The sequence below is a fragment of the Martes martes genome, assembly GCF_963455335.1.
Source record: "Martes martes genome assembly, chromosome: 4".
Lineage (NCBI taxonomy): Eukaryota > Metazoa > Chordata > Mammalia > Carnivora > Mustelidae > Martes > Martes martes.
Window position 1 is genome coordinate 127873398 of NC_137891.1, and position 18242 is coordinate 127891639.

Sequence of the window (18242 nt, forward strand, 5' to 3'; positions counted from 1 at the left end):
TACGTTTTTGGAATAAACAAGGAAAAAATGTCTTTTTCATATTTCTTTATACTCTTAGAATTACTGCAGTGATTTAATCTTTATTCGTTTGTTTCAACAGATGTTTATTGAAATGGCTGGTACCTTAACAGGACTCAAGTCATTGGCACTGAACTGTATTGAGTAATCATTGTGTTCTTCCCCTCCACAGACACACAGTAAAAAAGAAACAAACACAAATATATGCCAGTTTCACTTAGGTACCTCTCTGATGATGAAGGATAAATTTTTTGTTGAATGATTTTTTTTAATGATTGAATTGTGATAGTTGTTATATACCCTTGATACAAATCCTTTTTCAGATACATGATTTGCAAAAAATTTTCTTCCATTCTGTAGATTGCTTTTTCACTTTCTTGATAGTGTCTTTTGAAGCACAGAAGTTTTAAACATTTTTTTAAAGATTTATGTATTTATTTCAGGGAAAGAGAGTGGGTGCGAGAGGGGGGAAGTGCAGTTGGATAAAGAGAATCTTCCAGTTGGACACCCAATTGACTGAGCCACACAGACACCCCAGAAGTTTTAAATTTTGATGATATTCAATATATCTGTTTTTTCTTTTGTTGCTTGGTATGTGTTTTATATACCTAAAAATGTAGATGGATTTCTTAAATGTACGTTGTGAAATTGTACATTTTAAAATAATGGAGTTTTTTGGTAATAGACATTTTATTTTTAATCATGGTAAAATGCAATTTATTAGTCTGCTAGGGCTGACATAATGGAGTACTACAAACTGGGTGGCTTAAACAACAGAAATTTACTTTCTCAAAGTTCTAGAGGCTAAGAAGGCCAAGATCAAGGGATTAGCAGAATTGGTTTCTTCTAAGGCCTTTCTCCTTGACTTATTGATGGCCATGTCTTCCTTCAGTGTCTTCATTTGGTTGTTACTCAGTCTTCCTCTGTGCCCTGATCTTCTCTTCTTATAAGGACATCGCTTGGGATTAAGGCCTACGCCAGTGACCTCACTTAACCTTAATTACCTCTTTACAGACCCTATTCTAACTCATCTTCTGAGGTACTCTCTCAACATATGATTTGTGAAGGGGACACAGTTCAACCCATAACGTATATGTAACATAAAATTTACCATTTTAACCATTTTTAATATCCAATTCAATTATTATGAACCATCATCACTGTCTATTCCAGAGCTTTTTTCATCTTTTAATACTGCAACTACCCTTTAAACAGTAACGCTCTGTTCTCCCCACCTTTACCTCTGGCAACCACCATTCCGCTTTCTGTCCCTATAAACCAATATTTTAAGACCATTTCTTTTCATCATGAGTGAGTCTTCAAAATTCCCCCAAATTAATTATTTTTATACTAATTCTGTAAGGCATACACAGGCTTTTACCTAGTTAAGAGGTTCTTTAAGCTCTTAAATCATCAGCAAAATTTTGTCCTTGTTTTTTTTTTTTTAAAGATTTTATTTATTTATTTGACAGAGATCAAAGTAGGCAGAGAGGCAGGCAGAGAGAGAGGGGGAATCAGGCTCCCTTCTTGAGCAGAAAGCCTGATGTGGGGCTCGATCCCAGAACCCTGGGATCATGACCTGAGCTGAAGGCAGAGGCTTTAACCCACTGAGCCACCCAGGTGCCCCTGTCCTTGTTTATCTGCCTTTTTTCTGGAGAGTTTCCACATTTCTCATCATCCCATTCCTTAACTTCTGCCCTAGAGACTTAGGCCAGTCTTGTTTGGTTAGTTTTCAAGACAAATTAAGGCTTCTATTTTTAAAATTTGACTTTTAAATCGATAAGTTCCTGTGTAATTTACTGAAAAAGATGGGTAAAAGAGGCTTAAATATGTTCAGGTGTATTGTTTTAAAATCTAATGGTTATTTCCTATTTCAAAAAAGGGTCAATAATTTTTTAAAAACTTTTTTTCTATTCTCTTCATTTGGGGAGATTTTATTCTTACTGTGTACTGTGTACACTTACTGTGTTCTGTGTACTTAATGTGTACTGTATTTTCTGTATTATGTTAAAGCTGCATCTCATTGTAAATGTAGATATTAAAGAAAATATTTTTCATATAACATCTATCAGATAGTTATTGTTGTCTTCATTTTCATATATTCAGCAAATATTTATTGAGTATTATATAGTAAACATTGGTTATACAAGAAAGAATAAGACGTGATTTCTGTCTTCAGGGAGGTGAAAATTTTATCTAGACAGGTTTAAATCATTATGTTTGAAAGAGGAGTAAATAAAGAAGGAATTGGTGGTTGGTCCCAACAGGAAACAGAATGGGGAGCATCAGAGAGGCAAGGAGCTGCAAGGCCCACTGACAGGCAGCCGGTGGTTGGATGTGGCTGAAGCAATAGACTGGTACATAGACAAGGAGTTGCTAGAGATGGAGGTTGAACGTGGTTGGAGCCAGGTTTTGAAGACCTTTGAATACTGTATTAAAAAGTACACCCTATAAACAGGGAATTCTTAAATATTTTAAGGCCCAGAGTAAAGGACAGGATCTGAGAATATTAGATGATATTAGCTAATCTTATTCCATAGTAATTAGAGGCATTCTGAATGTACTTAGAGATATGTCATTTAAAAATTATCAATAGGTGGTTTTGCATAGATTTTGATAAATACTGATTATTTCAGAAACATTAAATATAGGATTTTTAATAGTTTTCATATTTGTCATATTTAAGTATTTGCCATATTTAAAAATACTATTTACCTGAGCCGTGTGTTTTTAAATTCTTTTTTTTTTCAGATATGAGAAGGACTGGATGAATGAGGAACTAATGGAACCATTGAAATATGCTGAACAACTTCCTGTAGCTCAGATAATACACCAGGTTTGCTTCCCCCATTTTATTCTTTTGAAAGAAACAAGAGTTTTAATCTTTGAAAAATAATTGCCTTTGTTAGGTTTTTCAAAATCAATGTGGTATAGCTGAAAGGCATTCCAGGCCATCCATGCCTTTTTAGACTCCACCTATCACAGTTGGAAGTCTCAAAGCACAGTATTAAAAGGCTACTCGCTGTGCATCATGGAATTCTTACTTATATAAAATACAGGGTAAAATCAGAATTATCTTTTGTTCATTACTTAACAACAAGACTTAATTTCAAAAAACTTTCATTTGAACCACTGTAGCACTTGTTAGTGACAAGGAAAAAGAGCTGAAAAATTGTCATTTTGTGTAATTTTTTTGAGTAGCTAAAATAAGAAAACAATCTTTCCTTACTTCCTTCACCCTACCCCGTTATCAACTCTTGTAAAGTGTAATTCTAAATGTCATGTGGGCAGGGTTTTTTTTTTTCATTTCCAATTATAATGACTCTATCATCCGTTCTGCATAACTGTAATTTTAGAGAAGGCAATGTGGTAGATATTTAAACTAAGTCTTAAACTAAGATTTTATATAAATTTTATATATATATATATATATATATATATAGGCATATAAAGTCTGGCTCTGCCCTGGCCAGAATCTGAGAATTTTAAATGCTCTATTGACAAGAGTCATGGCCTTCAGAATTATCAGATTTTTCAGAATCTATAGATTATAGAAAATATTAAAAGCCCTTAAATATCAGAATATGTCAGAATTTTAGGTGACTGTTAATTATTATCATGACTCTTTCCAATGTTTTTGTCAATGAAAAAGATTTTCATTTAGTGGATTTGGTTAGAAGAAGTTCTGGTTTGAGAAACAGGTTTTTACTTTAAAATGTTGGCTATATAGATCTTTTCATTGACGTTGAAATTTAATATTAAATTCTATGAGAAATTACAAAAAAAATATGACCAGAAATTTGCTGCTTTGGGAAGCCTATCTGTGTTTGATAATCAGGTCCAGTTTATATGTCAGGAATTCCCTAGTGTTGTCAGAGCTTAAATGACCTAACAGCCTGCAAATGTCACATTTAAAATTCTGTCTTCATGCCTGACTCTCAGCATAAATGAATTAAACAGCAGAGCAGGCAGCAAGTCAATATGTTCTTAACAGTAAGAGTGAGCAATGAAACAGTTTGTGGTTTGTTCGGAATAGGTAAATAGAATCTGCCCAGAGCAGTTCACCTGGAATAAAATCTGAAACAGGAAACAAGAATTAACCTTTAGGATGGTTGACCAGATGAAATGTCAGTCATATTTTTATAGCATGAATGAACCAGTAAACTATGCTTTATTTAACAGCTGCATTTTGCTATTATACACTGTGTGAATTCAAAGATGAAAATTTTTGACCCTGGTAAAAATTTATATTATGATATTTTTGACAATATAAGAAGCCATATTAACTTTAACAGTGAATTATAACAGTATAATGAAAATTATATATTATGTGAAATTATAAAATTCTATTTTTAAGAAATTTGCAGGATAAGGATTTATTTCCTTTTATTTTTATGAATAAAATTAATTCTCTTTTCAAGGGGTAATCAGGAAAGGGAATTGTAAACCAGGCTCTTATTTATTCTTCTTGTTATTTCCTTTTACTGACAGTACTACAACTTGGGGAATGTTATTATCATCTGTCCAAGTGGTCTCTAAGAAATATAGGAGTTATGTTGCTAGAAGTTCACTTTTAAGTGAATCATTTGAAAGCAGTCTTTTCCTCTAAGAAAATAGTAGTACATGTGCTAATTAAGTTCAGCCAATCCCTCAAAAACTTTTTAATCTATACTATATCCAAATTATAGCATAATTGTCATATATATGTAATTTCTACCTGTTGCCGTTTCTATACTGTAAGTAACTATTTTCCTCTACTCTTGATTCATGCTGACTTTGGAGCATGTATCATTTCTATTTGAAATAACATTATTTATTCATATGTCCTTCATCTCTTGTTTGATTGTCTTTCTGGACATTCTTGATTTCTTGCTATTCCTTTCAGCATCTTATCTTGTGCCACATATGCATATACCTGAATGTATGAATGAATATGTATTTTTAATGGTACACTGAGAGTCAGCAGCAACTCTTTTCCCTACTACCCAGACATCAGAAACCAGACCCTCTCAGTAGTAGCAGTAGTAGTAGTAGTAGTAGTAGTAGTTTCGAAGCTTGTAGGAGAGGAGGAGCAGGGACTGTAACATGAGGAATAACTTGAGAAATGGAAGAGAAAAGAATGGGTCTCAGTAATTTCTTGTATATGTTACTTAAATAGCATTTTACAGTCAGGAGCTAAGCAAGATTCTCATGTTGCCATTTTATACTGCCAAAACTATTTGCCATTTTTGGGGTCCTCGCAATACGATTAGGAAACAGGAGAGACTCAAGTTATAAACAATAGAATTAATAAAAGAATCTGGTAAGATAGCTAGATATAAGATAAATAAAACTGAAAGCTTCTCTGTGTTTGCAATAAGCACACAGATGGAAATGGGAAATTTTTTCTTTCACAACAATGACAAGAACTATGAAATACTTAGTAAATTTAACAAGTAAACCATAGGATCTATGTAATAAGAATTACAGAAACATATCATGTCTCATAAATAGACATACCAAATACTTGATGGGCTGCAGGGAACTTAGTATCATAAAAGTATAATTTCTTCCAAATCAGCAATTCTAATTAGAGTAGAAGCAAAAAAGTCTTTTTAATGGTAGGAAAAAATTGACCACGTAGTGCATATGGAAGAAGAAATATCCAGTAGTAGCTAAAAAGGGAGATGCACCTGCTTTACCATGCATCAGAACACAGCCACTAGAATTAGATACATATGAGCAAAGGAACAGACTTATTTGTCTATTGGCACAAAGGAATGGACAAATGGATTAATGGAATATAATGGAAGAGTGGATTTCAGATTTTATTTCTCATAATTCACAATAAGAAATACATTTTACATGCATTATGACCCTTGATCTATGTGTTTATATGTTTGTGTTAAAAAACAGAAATCAAGGGGTGCCTGGGTGGCTCAGTCGGTTGAGCGTCCAACTTTTGGTTTGGCTCAGGTCATGATCTCAGGGTCAAAAGATCACCCGGTGTTGGTTTCTGTACTCTGCTTGGAGTCTACTTGAAATTCTTTCCCTCAGTCCCTCCCTCAGGCCATCTCACCACATGTGAGAATAATAAATAAATACATAAATGAAATCTTAAAAAAAAAAAGTTTCATGAAACACTTACCCTTGTTATATATGATACGTACTGTTTTTTCCTTTATTTTATATTTTTTAAAATGCCAAATAAAGCCTACTAAATTGATTTTAAAAGCAACAAGTAGTACTGACCTGGGCTTGAAAAACACAAGAATAGAGAATCCAGAGAAAAAATTCATTATATTTGATCACTTAATATATGAATAAGGTGATACATCATTTCAGTAGAAAAATGGTTAAGTTTCTATTTCATTCTGTATATGATACAGATTTTCTGTAAAGACTTAAGGTAAAATAAATAAAAATTTTAGAAGAAAATTTAGGTAGCTGCATTTATAATCTGGAAGTAAGATAGAACTTTTTAATAAACACAAAAACCCAGAAGATAAGTTCACTTCCAAAAAATGGAATGGTTTATACAAAAGATACCACAACATTAAAACACTAATGTTTAATTTAAATCAAGACAAAATATTTACAAAGAAGACAATAGTTAATTAGTTAATATCTAAAATATACACAGAACTCTTAGAAGTTTATAAGGAGCAAAAAAAGTAACTCAGAAAAAAAAAAGACCAAAGAGATGAAAAGCAGCTAAAGAAAAACAAACCTAAATTACCAATGAATGAAAGAAAAGAGTCTCAAACTCAGTAAGGGAGTGCACATTATAAGGAAGTGCACATTAAAATGGTGAAACTATTTTATGCCCTTCAAGCTGGCAAAAATTAAAATTACACTTTGAAAGACAGTTTGGCAGTTCCTTAAAGGGTTTAAACATAGAGTTATCATATGACCTACTGATTCCACCTAGGTATATAAAAACACACGTCCACTTAAGAACTTGTACATGAATGATCATAGCAACATTATTCATAATGGCCAATAATTGGAAACAACCCAAATGTTCAACTGATAAATGGATAAGTAAAACACAATATACCCATACAGAGGAATATTATTCAATGGTAAAAGGAAATGAAGTACTGATACGTGCTATAATGTGGATGAACCTTGAAAATGGTATGTTAAGTAAATGAAGCCAGTCCCAGAAGACCACATATTGTATGGTTCCATTTATACAAAATATCAAGAATAGGCAAATCTGTACAAAGAGAAAGTGGATTAGTGGTTGCCTTGCACTGGAAGGAGGTGGAGAAATGGGGATTGACTTCTGAATGAGTACGGGGTTTCTTTTCATGAAGTTATAAAGATGTTCTAAACTTACTGGTGATAATTGCATAGCTCTGTGAATATACTAAAACTATTGAGTTGTACACTTTAAAAGGATGAATTTTATAGTATCTGAATTATATCTCAAAGATATTTTAAAAATTAAAATCACCCATTTCTGGCAGAGATGCTAGGAAAAAGGTACATGTATGTCTTGTTGCTAGGTATCTGAATAATTTCTTCCTTTTTAGAAAGTCATCTTGTAACGTCGCTTCACATTTAATATATTCAGTACACCCTTCAACCTAATGGTTCCACTCATGAGAATCTAGCCTGTACTGCTAGTATATGAATTAAAGTACAAATATACAAGAATCTCAGTACAATAATATTTATAGCAGCCTTACTTGTGGCCACAGCATATAGGAAACAATGTGAATGTTCCTAAGCATAGTTGATACTGTCATACAGGATTTTTAGAAGCCACAATTTGGTAGAGCAAATATATATATTTTTATATTTTCTTATAAATGGGGATGACTTTCTTATCAACTAACCTTTTTCCTTTCTTTCCTCTTTTTTTATTTTTATTTTTTTATAAAAGATGTTATTTATTTATTTGTCAGAGAGAGAGAGGGAGAGAGAGAGAGCGAGCACAGGCAGAGGCAGAGGGAGAAGCACGCTCCCCGCCAAGCAAGGAGCCTGATGTGGGACTCCATCCCAGGACGCTGGGATCATGACCTGAGCCGAAGGCAGCTGCTTAACCAACTGAGCCACCCAGGCGTCCCCCTTTCTTTCCTCTTGACGAATGATAGGAAGTTTAATCTAGGCACTCAACACCCTCGATTTTCTCCCTCTTCCAATCCCTTCCTGCGATGATGGAATCACAGTTTAGGTAATAAGGGGGTAGTTGATATGGCTTCACAGCACTGGGAGATTCAAAGTGTACCAAAGTAATCTTGTTTGGGATTAGCGTCAGTCTCTTCTGGAACTCACAGAGATGGCTGGTGTGCACAGTACATCTGTTAATACTGAATATACCACCTCTGCGCATGGTTGCAGGGCTCTAGCAATGTTAGAGGACGAAATCAAGATTGACAATGGCAAAGACCAGCTCCTTATTTGTTGTCATTCCTCCTCTGTCTTTTTTATCCTTCTTGCTGACTTTCTTACTTTTCTTTCTTGCCCCTTTCCCCCATATTTCTTTCTCTTTGAGTCCTGTAAGCTAAAGTTATATAAATTCTTCCCAAATGTTTGTGAATTTTTCTAGTATTTTCATTGGAAAGTGCATTTAAATGCAGCATCTGATACATACTAGACATTGGACAAGTATGATAACTATTGATTGTTGAACTTAAGGATCTTTGACATGCTAAGAAGCTAAGAGAGTTAAGGGATCTCCAAAGGTCACTAAGAGCTTGTTGACAAACCTATTTATGATTTTCAGGTTCCTTTCATAGCCAACAATGGTAGTATTACTTAAGCATTTTTGAGTACATATGCAAATTGTAGGATTCGTTATATTAACAATTTAGGCAATCTAGTGCCCTATTATGAAATTTAAAAAGTACAAATCTTAGAAAAGTATAAATTTCATTTACTGATACAAGGAACATTACTATATAGGAAATTACAGCTAATCTTTTTAAGGATTTATGAAGTTTGTTAGGACTTAAAGTATTATGAAGAAATAGAAAAACCATACAAAGAAAGTAGTTTGGCTAACCTTGCATGCTTATATTGATAATTTCTCTTTTAAAAACTGATTATTTGGAGCACCTGGGTGGCTCAGTTGGTTAAGCATCTGTCTTTGGCTCAGGTCATGATCTCAGGGTCCTGGGACAGTGTCCTGAATTGGGCTCCCTGCTCCCTGTTTCTCCCTCTCCCTTTTCCTCTCCGCCCTGCTTCAGTATCTCTCTCTCTCTCTCTCTCTTTTTTTTTTAATCTGTTTTTCTCAGTCTCTTTCAAATAAATAAGTAAAATCTTAAAAGAAATAAAGGTAATTATTTTTTCTCTTAATCTGCTTACTAGGAAAGCTGGTATGGAACTATGTTACTGAGACAGATACAGAAGGAAGTGGTTTATTTTTCCATATAAATGATTTTATATTTATATCACAGATTTTAATTTTAAAATTAAGCCACTTTTAAACATGGCTTAAATTTAAGATTAAGGTTTGAAATATATGACTCTACTATGGTACTTTTATGGAAAGTTGGTATTTTTTCTTTGTAAAAAGAATTGCATCCAGAGATGTCAGAACATTTTCTTTTTTTTTTTTTTTAAAGATTTTATTTATTTATTTCACAGACAGAGATCACAAATAGGCAGAGAGAGAGGGGGAAGCAGGCTCCCCACTAAACAGAGGGCCCGATGCCAGGCTCGATCCCAGGACCCTGAGATCATGACCTGAGCCAAAGGCAGATGCCTTAACCCACTGAGCCACCCAGGTGCCCCAGAACATTTTCTTTAAGAATTAAAAGTAGGTTCATTTCATTTTACTTTAATTTGTAAACATAAGTTGATTAGCATCATGTGGAGTTTATTGAATGATAAAATAATGACACGTAGAGATTTAAAAAACAGACACAAATCTTTTTCATAGGAGAATTTGTTTATAGTTAGGAATGTATATTAGAATAGTCTCAAATACAGATGTTACTTAAGCTTTCTTTGAAGTGAAATTTTTTAGAAATGTACTGAAAAATGAAAAGGTCAGTAATGAATGAATATGTATAGTTATAACACTTTTTTAAGAAGTCTCATCTAGTTAGACGTGTATTTTATTTTTTTAAAGCTTTGTCTGAAGAATCCATTTTAATTAGCCCTGGCAGATATTAAAATATCTAGGCCTGGAGGTGCCTGGGGAGCTCTGTTGGTTAAGTGTCCGACTCTTGATTTCAGCTCAGGTCGTAAGCTCAGGGTCATGAGATCAAGTCCTGTGTTGTGCTCCATGCTGGGTCTGGAGCCTCTTGAGGTTCTCTCTTTCCCTCTGTCCCACCCCTTGCACTAACTGAATGAATGGATGAATGAATGGATGGATGGATGAATAAAATATCTAAGCCTGTGCTGTTTAGGTATACAAAATGACACTAATACAAAAATGTAAATAAGTCTTATGTGCAGAATTCATAGATCATCTTGCTATCCTAGAAACCTCAGTATGTGTGTGGATTATACAAATGATGAAAGTCATATCACAGATCAGTTGGAAATTAAAGAACTATTTAATAAATAATGCTTGGACAGTTGATTAAGTATTTTGGGGGGAGGACTAGATTCTTTATAACACATGGAAAAAGTAAATTCTAATTGGATTATAGATCAATAAAAATGGAAAATATCAAATTAATGAGAAAGCATATTGGTAAATATTTGTAGATAAGGACTTTCTAGGCATGGAAAAACTATGAAGGAAAATTGATGTATTTGACTTTCTAAACTGTAGAAATAATGTACATTAAAATGAAAAGGCAGATGTCAAGGTGAAAAAATACTTTCCTCAGAGAATTAACATCTTTAAATATGACTTTTACAAAATGATAATGAAAAAAACCTAACACTCCAATAGGAAAGGAGCCAAGAACTTACACAGATATACCTCAGAAGTTGAAATAAAAATGGCTAGTAAACTGATGAAAATATGTTAATATTCATTAATAATCTAAGAATTGTTCATTTCAACCATAAGTACTACTTTAAAAAATCTCTTAGGTTAGCAAAGATGTGTATAGTAGTAATACTCAGTAATGACAGAGCACTCACACTACCATAGAGGAGTGTACATTGGCACAAATCAAGGACAACATAGTAATTTGTACAAACATTTGTAAATATGTTTATGAGCTATGTTTATATAACATGGCCAGTTGAATATACATGTTTATTCTCCTTCCTGAAAAGCTCTACTAAAGTGACAGTAAAGTCATAAAAAATATATAAACTCCAAAAGACAAAGAAAATGTTAGAGGAGAGAAGAGCAGATGAGAGGCAGTAAAAATTGGAAGAAGAAATGTAGTTGAATAAATGATAACCACCTTAGCAGAGTGAAAAAGCTGAGCCCTAACTTCCATCATGGGGGAGACCTGTAAAAGCAAGCCAGTTTGTACTGTAGAACCCTGGAAAGGCAGGCACCAGACTGGGTGCAAAAAGGAACTCCCAATGACCTCTTTCTATTTAGTTCGCAGAACACTAACATCTAGGCTTATATGCTATCAGGTAGAAGGTTGGAGAATTCCTTCCTGAATATATTAGTCTAGTAGAGAAATAATGTACATTTTAACATTTGCAGGACCCCAGTTTAATACCAAGGTTCCACTGGTTTATCTTACTGGTAGGCCCAGTGGTTGATAAGTGCTGCTAATGCAAGATTGATATTTTATCTTTTCATTCTAACTTTGAATATACAACTAAGAATCAGCAGATTGTTGAAGAATGTCCTTATTTTGAAAGGCAAAGATCAAAATAAGCAAATGGAACAGAAGAAAATTTAATAACACTATCACCACCTTAGAAGGAAATGAAAAGCTGTTTTATTTATGAAACAGGATGCTTACTCAGAAAATGAGGAAGAGCTCTTAGAAATTAAAACTATGAGAGTAAAAATAATTTCACTAGAAAGTTTTGAGGGCAAAATTGAGGAAACCTCTCAAAAGGTAAGAAAAAGGCAAAAGGGAAATTGGAGAAAAAGTGTAAGAAAATTGGAGGAATAGCTCTTGGTAGATAGTTCTATATGAGTCTCACATTTCTATATATCTTGTGAGCAGAGACACTGATAGGCTTTTGTTCTGTATTCTCTTGTCGAAGGTGTTTGTATAGTGAACATACTTGGGAAAAGAGTTAGTGACTCTCTCAGGAGCAAAGGACAGATTTGTTTGCTATGCAGTATGATAAAGATAGTATTTCCCTCTAGGGTAAAGATTGTACAGATTTGTTGCATCATCTTATAAAAAAGCTTAGGATTTTCTGATGGGGATTTCCTAATCTGTTACATAAATTTATTACGTGCACAGATAGCATCTGCCTAGGCCTGCCACTGCATTGTCCCCATGGGACTTGGGAGGCAAAGAGAACTGACACAAACATGAAGAAGCTCATGCTGCCTTGACTAATAAAGTCCCTTGTCTCTGACCCAGGAGTCTCATGTCTTCTGCCTGTATCCATAAAACATTCCAGGCTAACCTCTTACCCTAGAGCAGGGTAAAATTTCACACCTTTTACAGTTCGAGACAATAACTAGTGAAGTCCAACATCTGACTAATACAAGTACTAGAAAAAGGGGACAGAAAAGATGGAGGTGAGGATATATTTAAGAAATAATCAAGAAAACTGTTCCAGAACTCAGTGGCTTACTGAGTACTATGAAATAAATAGGCCTCATACCAAGGAACATCATTTTGAAATTTTAAAACAATAAAAAGTAAGAAGGATACTCTGAAAACTTCCAGAAAGGGAGAGACAAAAGAAAAAAATGGCCACAATTTAAAAACAAACAAACAAAAAAACAAGAATCAGTGTCATAACACTTAAAACGAGAAAGCAGTGGAATGATGTCTTCAAATTTTGTGAGAAAATATTTCCAATTTAAGATTCTATTCATTGCTCAATTATACTTCAAATATGGTATAGAAAGGTATTCAAAGTTTCTAAACAATTTTTTTCCTCCTTTCTTAAGAAGTTACTGGGTGATTTATTCAATGAACAAATAAACCAAAAAACCTGAAAACATAGATACAGGACACAAGAGATTGATCCATCACCATGAGATGCCAGTGAAACTCCCAGATTGATGGTGAAGGAAGTTTCAGGTGACAGCCATATAGAATAGAAGCTGTATTCTTTAAATACAGACTGTTCAATTATATGTCAGTAAAACTTTGGTGGGGGGGTGGGGAAGAGTATGAACTGGAGCAGGATCATGGAGTGCTCCAAGATGATTGTCCTTGGGACCAGTGAAGTGATGACATTATCTGATGTGTTTAACCACACTAAGAGAAGGTTTAGTAATATCTTAAGAGTAGATTTAGTAATAGCTACATAGAAAAGCCAACAGGGAGTTGAGGTAACTATTAATTTCAGGGAAAAAAAAGTTGTGTAAGAAAAGATGTAAAATCAGAGTGTATTTTGTGGCTCAACTCAAACAATAGTTATATGGTTACAATAATGAAACAATTGATTGTTTTATCAAAAATTTTAGCATAAATAAATAGAGAAAATAGGAAAAGGAGAACTGGTTGGGAGAAGGGAGGAATAGGGAGCATGATCATGTCAAGGAACAAATTTATCGTGCATCAGAAATCAGTAGATAGTGTCTTAAGATCGCAAAATAAGTCAAATAATGGTATAAGCCTATAATCTAGAAATATTGGAGTTAAATACCAGAAGAAACAGGTAACTGAGGTGGTTAACTCAGGCAGGAGAATTGGAAATGAAGTAGTAAGGGAACTATTATTTTTTGTTATGAAATCCATGTTACTAGTTAGCTTCTAAAACAATGTTCAGGCAATACTTTACTAAATATAAAAATTTGCTTAAAATAAAAATTAAATGAAAAACGATAAAGAAAAACCCTTTGTTGTTTCTTTGAAAAGATAAAATTGATAACACACTTAGCCAGCCTGAAAATAGAAAAAAGCTACCAAAATCAAGAATTAAGAGGGAGCATCACTACAACCCTTTTATTTTATTTTATTTTTTTAAGATTTTATTTATTTATTTGACAGACAGAGATCACAAGTAGGCAGAGAGGCAGGCAGAGAGAGAAGGGGAAGCAGGCTCCCTGCCAAGCAGAGAGCCCGATGCGGGGCTCGATCCCAAGACCCCGGGATCATGACCTGAGCCAAAGGCAGAGGCTTTAACCCACTGAGCTACCCAGGCGCCCCACTACAACCCTTTTAGAAACCAAAAGGATTTTAAGCAAATTTTATGAAGATCTATATCCCAACAAATTAGATGACGTAGATAAAGTGGACAAATTGCTAGAAAAATACAAATGCCGAAAGTGACTCAAAAAGAAACAGAAAAGCTAAATAGACCTTTATCAAGTCAAGCAATGAATTTGTAAATTAAAATCTTAGCACAGAGAAAAGTCTAGACAGTGATGGCATCATCAGTAGTGAATTCTATCAAATATTTAAGTAAAAAATAATACACAATCTCAGGAAGTTGAGGAGGAGAGAATGCTTCCCAACTTATTTTATGAGGTCACAATACCCTGATATTAAAGACATCAGAAGAGAAGAAAACCACAGATCAGTATCCCTTATGAACACAGACACAAAAGGTATTAGCATAGGAACAAGAGACAACTTGTATAAGATCACACAGCTAGTCTGTTGTAAAGCCAAGAGTTGAACATGGACATTCTAGCACCATAGTTTGTATTCTTACACATTTGACTACATTGTGCTATGAAAGCAACAAAGATAAGCTGTGAATTCAGTAAATATTGACTGAATTTAAACCTCCAATGAGTCTGTCTGTTCTTGGTCCTGACGATTATTGTCCCCATTTGTGAAATTAAATTTATCTTATTATCTCAGCCTGTTTCTGTATTAGACAAGCATATTTAAACATTTTGACTAGAGACCTTTCATTAGATGCTTTCCTGGGATTTAAGATACAGGAGATGTTCAATTCTGGGACTCAATAGCATGAAACAATTTTATCTTCATTAATTCCAGACCCTCCACTAAGGCAAAGGCTCTGTGTAAACAAAGGCACAAATCCTTGTATGCTTTAAAAAAACTTCAACTTATTCAAATGTTATACATGATATAACAGAAATATTTGACTTAACAGAGATATTATCTACTTTTCCCCCCAACGTGTTCTTATCCGTATTCGAAGCTTTCTCTGAATCCACCTGTTTCAATTATAAAGCTCCTTACAGTCCTTTAATATTTTTAAGATTAGTGGATTACAAGATCTCTATTTTTTAATGCATCTCTGCACAGAGTACATGATGATGATGCAGTTTAACCTTCCTGTTCTCTTTCATTCAGACAAGCTGCTCAAAAAAATTACTGTGGATCTCTGTATCCATTAAAGATGTATGTTTACTAGAGAGAGGTACTGGAGAGTGGCCTGTCAGGCCCTGGTTTAAAACCAGGTTATTTTGCAAATGTTGTTTCATCTGTGCTTTCTTAATTCCTTTTTAATCCTAGATAAGTTTTTTCCAGTATAACCAGTCTGTATAGTGCCCTGGTATATCCATTGTTTTTCTTTGGGGGTACTCTCGGCATCTGAGTGAACAGTTCTTTCACAGTGCAGGACTGATCTGGGCATTACAGAGTATTTGGCATTCCTGGTGCCATTAGCACTTCTCAGTCATTATGATACCAAACAACGCTCTCACCTTTTCTGAACTCCTTCCCTCCAAAAGGGCAAGACCTCAGCTTGAGGACCACTCCAGGTAATGATTTGCAATCTATGCCCATAGATCATTTTATTTGTCTAATCCAGTCTCTTAATCTTATAATTATGATATTTAAATATATGTATAATTAGAATCTCTGCTCATTTATCTAAATTCTGAGATGTTGTCTTAGACTCTATAATTCTAACTACTATCACTATAGGAAATGGATTTGGATCATTTTTCTGTTCTGTCCTTGTTTATGATAAGTCTTCATCTTATTTTACTGTAGCTATTTCCTATTCCAGTAATACCTACCTCATTATAGCTAAACTTTACCAAAGGTTGACTGAAATGTCTATCAAGTAGAAAATCTGACACCTTCTTAGAAATGTGCCTATTGAATTATCGATATCAGGAAACTCATCAAAAGGTTGCTGAATCCATATCACTCTCCCTGCCTAGGGACTGACTAAGATTGCTTTCATAGAGCCTTCCCTAATGATTGCAAATTTAAAACGGAGGTCTAATGGAAAATAATATACTGTTCATTTATTTTCATTCAAATTATAAGGCAAGTAATAAAAATTAAACTACTTGAAGGTCATGTGCTGTTCTTTTAATATCAACTGGGATATGATTTTAAATTTATATAAATTAACCTCTGCTTTCATATTATAACTTATGAGAGTCACATCCAAAATGTCACTTTTCAAGGGAGAAATGAAATGGTAAAGCTGTTTGAAAATAGTGATCAATATTTCAATACTGATATTTCATCAACTTTATGTAAGTTTGGAAAATTTGGTTCGTCTATAAATTTGTCACTGTAGTTTCTGATATATTAAATTTCTGTATTAGAAATGAAAAATGTGACAGGCACCTGGTTGGCTTGGTTGGAGGAGCATGCAACTCTTCATCTCAAGGTCATGAGTTCAAGCCCTACATTGGGTATAGTGATTACTTAAATAAATATTTTTTATTTTTATTTTTTAATTAATTAATTAATTAATTTTTTAAAAAAGATTTTATTTATTTATTTGACAGACAGAGATCACAAGTAGACAGAGAGGCAGGCCAAGAGGGAGAAGGAGGCGGGCTCCCTGCTGAGCAGAGAGCCCGGTGTGGGGCTCAATCCCAGGACGCTGGGATCATGACCTGAGCTGAAGACAGAGGCTTTATCCCACTGAGCCACCCAGGCGCCCTCTAATAAAAATTTTAAAGAAAAAGTCTTTCCTACAACTTCCTGTTTTCACCTCACTGCTAGAAGACCTTGGGAGACAACTTGGATCTTGTCTTCCTAGGCCAGATGCAGCACCGTTGTTAAGCAGGGCTTGGTCAGGTGTAGAGGAAGGAGCCAAGCTCCCATTCTGATTTCCTCTCATTTAAAGTTAATGTTGGCCATAAGTCACATCTGACTAGAGTCTTACCGAGAGGACTGATTTAGCCTTTATCTCTTTGTTTTCTGATTCCTTATAAAATGGAGATAAAAAAGCAAAGCGTAGCTTCGACCACTGGGAACTACAGAGCGCACTGGCTTGTCTCCAACCCTCCGTTAGGTGCTATGAGAATATTCTCTTCTTATGAGTCACTCTCAGCAAAAAAGAAAATCAGGTTAATTATTAGAACAACACATACTATATGTGTGTTCATGTGTTTTCCAGGAGAAAAACATTGACCAGGGGAGTCATCCTTTGTCCCTCCCTCCCACCATCTTTCTTAAAAAAGGATGTATGCTCATAAATTGCTGATGGGACTAAGTTAAAACAGCCTTTCTGAAAACTAATTTGTTAGTGAGTGTGTATTTGTAAATAATAATTTTTACAATTTTATTCCAGAAGAAGGGATTAGATTAGGACAGGAAGATTTAAGTTTAAAACTGTTAACAGTTTGTTATAGCATTTCTTAGGAAACAGTGTAATGTAATAAAGTTAACTGGAACTGAATCCAAGTTTCACCATTTAATAACTGTCCCATCTTGGGCAAGTCTCTTTCTGAGTGCGTGTGAGCACATGGAAGTGGGGGAGAGCGGTAAAAGGACCAGAGAGAAGCTTAAGCAGGCTCCATGCTCAGCATGGAGCTTGACAAGGGGCTGGATCTCATGACTCTGAGATCATGACCTGAGTTGAAATCAAGAGTCAGACACTTAAACAGCTGAGCCACTGAGATACCCCTTGGGCAAGTCTTTTAATCATTCTCTCTCTCTCTCTCTCTTTTTTCTAAAGATTTTATTTATTTATTTGACAGAGACATAGAGCCACAGAGCACAAGCAGGGAGAATGGCAGAGGGAGAGAGAGAAACAGGGTCCCCACTACACAGGGAGCCCTATGTGGGATTTGATCCCAAGACCCTGGGATGATGACCTGAGCCGAAGGCAGACGCTTAATCTACTGAGCCACCTGGGCACCCTCTTTTAATTGTTCATTTGCAGATCATCCTTTGAAAATATGATAATGATGATGACTGTGAGAACTATAATGTCTTGACAATGTCTTGATGATGACAAGACAGCAGACCGCTTCATCTGGATAAAATGCTGCTGAATATATCTGGTTAGGTCCCTGTCCAATTTTCCATAGCATGTGTTACAAATATTTG

At 34.6% G+C, this 18242-nt stretch overlaps 1 protein-coding gene across 1 annotated transcript in view; it reads left to right on the forward strand.

Annotated features, from left to right (window-relative positions):
- Positions 1-18242, forward strand: part of PIGK (phosphatidylinositol glycan anchor biosynthesis class K) — a 121138-nt gene that overhangs the window by 76409 nt on the left and 26487 nt on the right. Inside the window, exon 10 of the mRNA XM_080801555.1 lies at positions 2770-2854. Within this exon, the coding sequence (XP_080657681.1) occupies positions 2770-2854 (85 nt within the window). The remainder of the gene's footprint in view (positions 1-2769; positions 2855-18242) is intronic.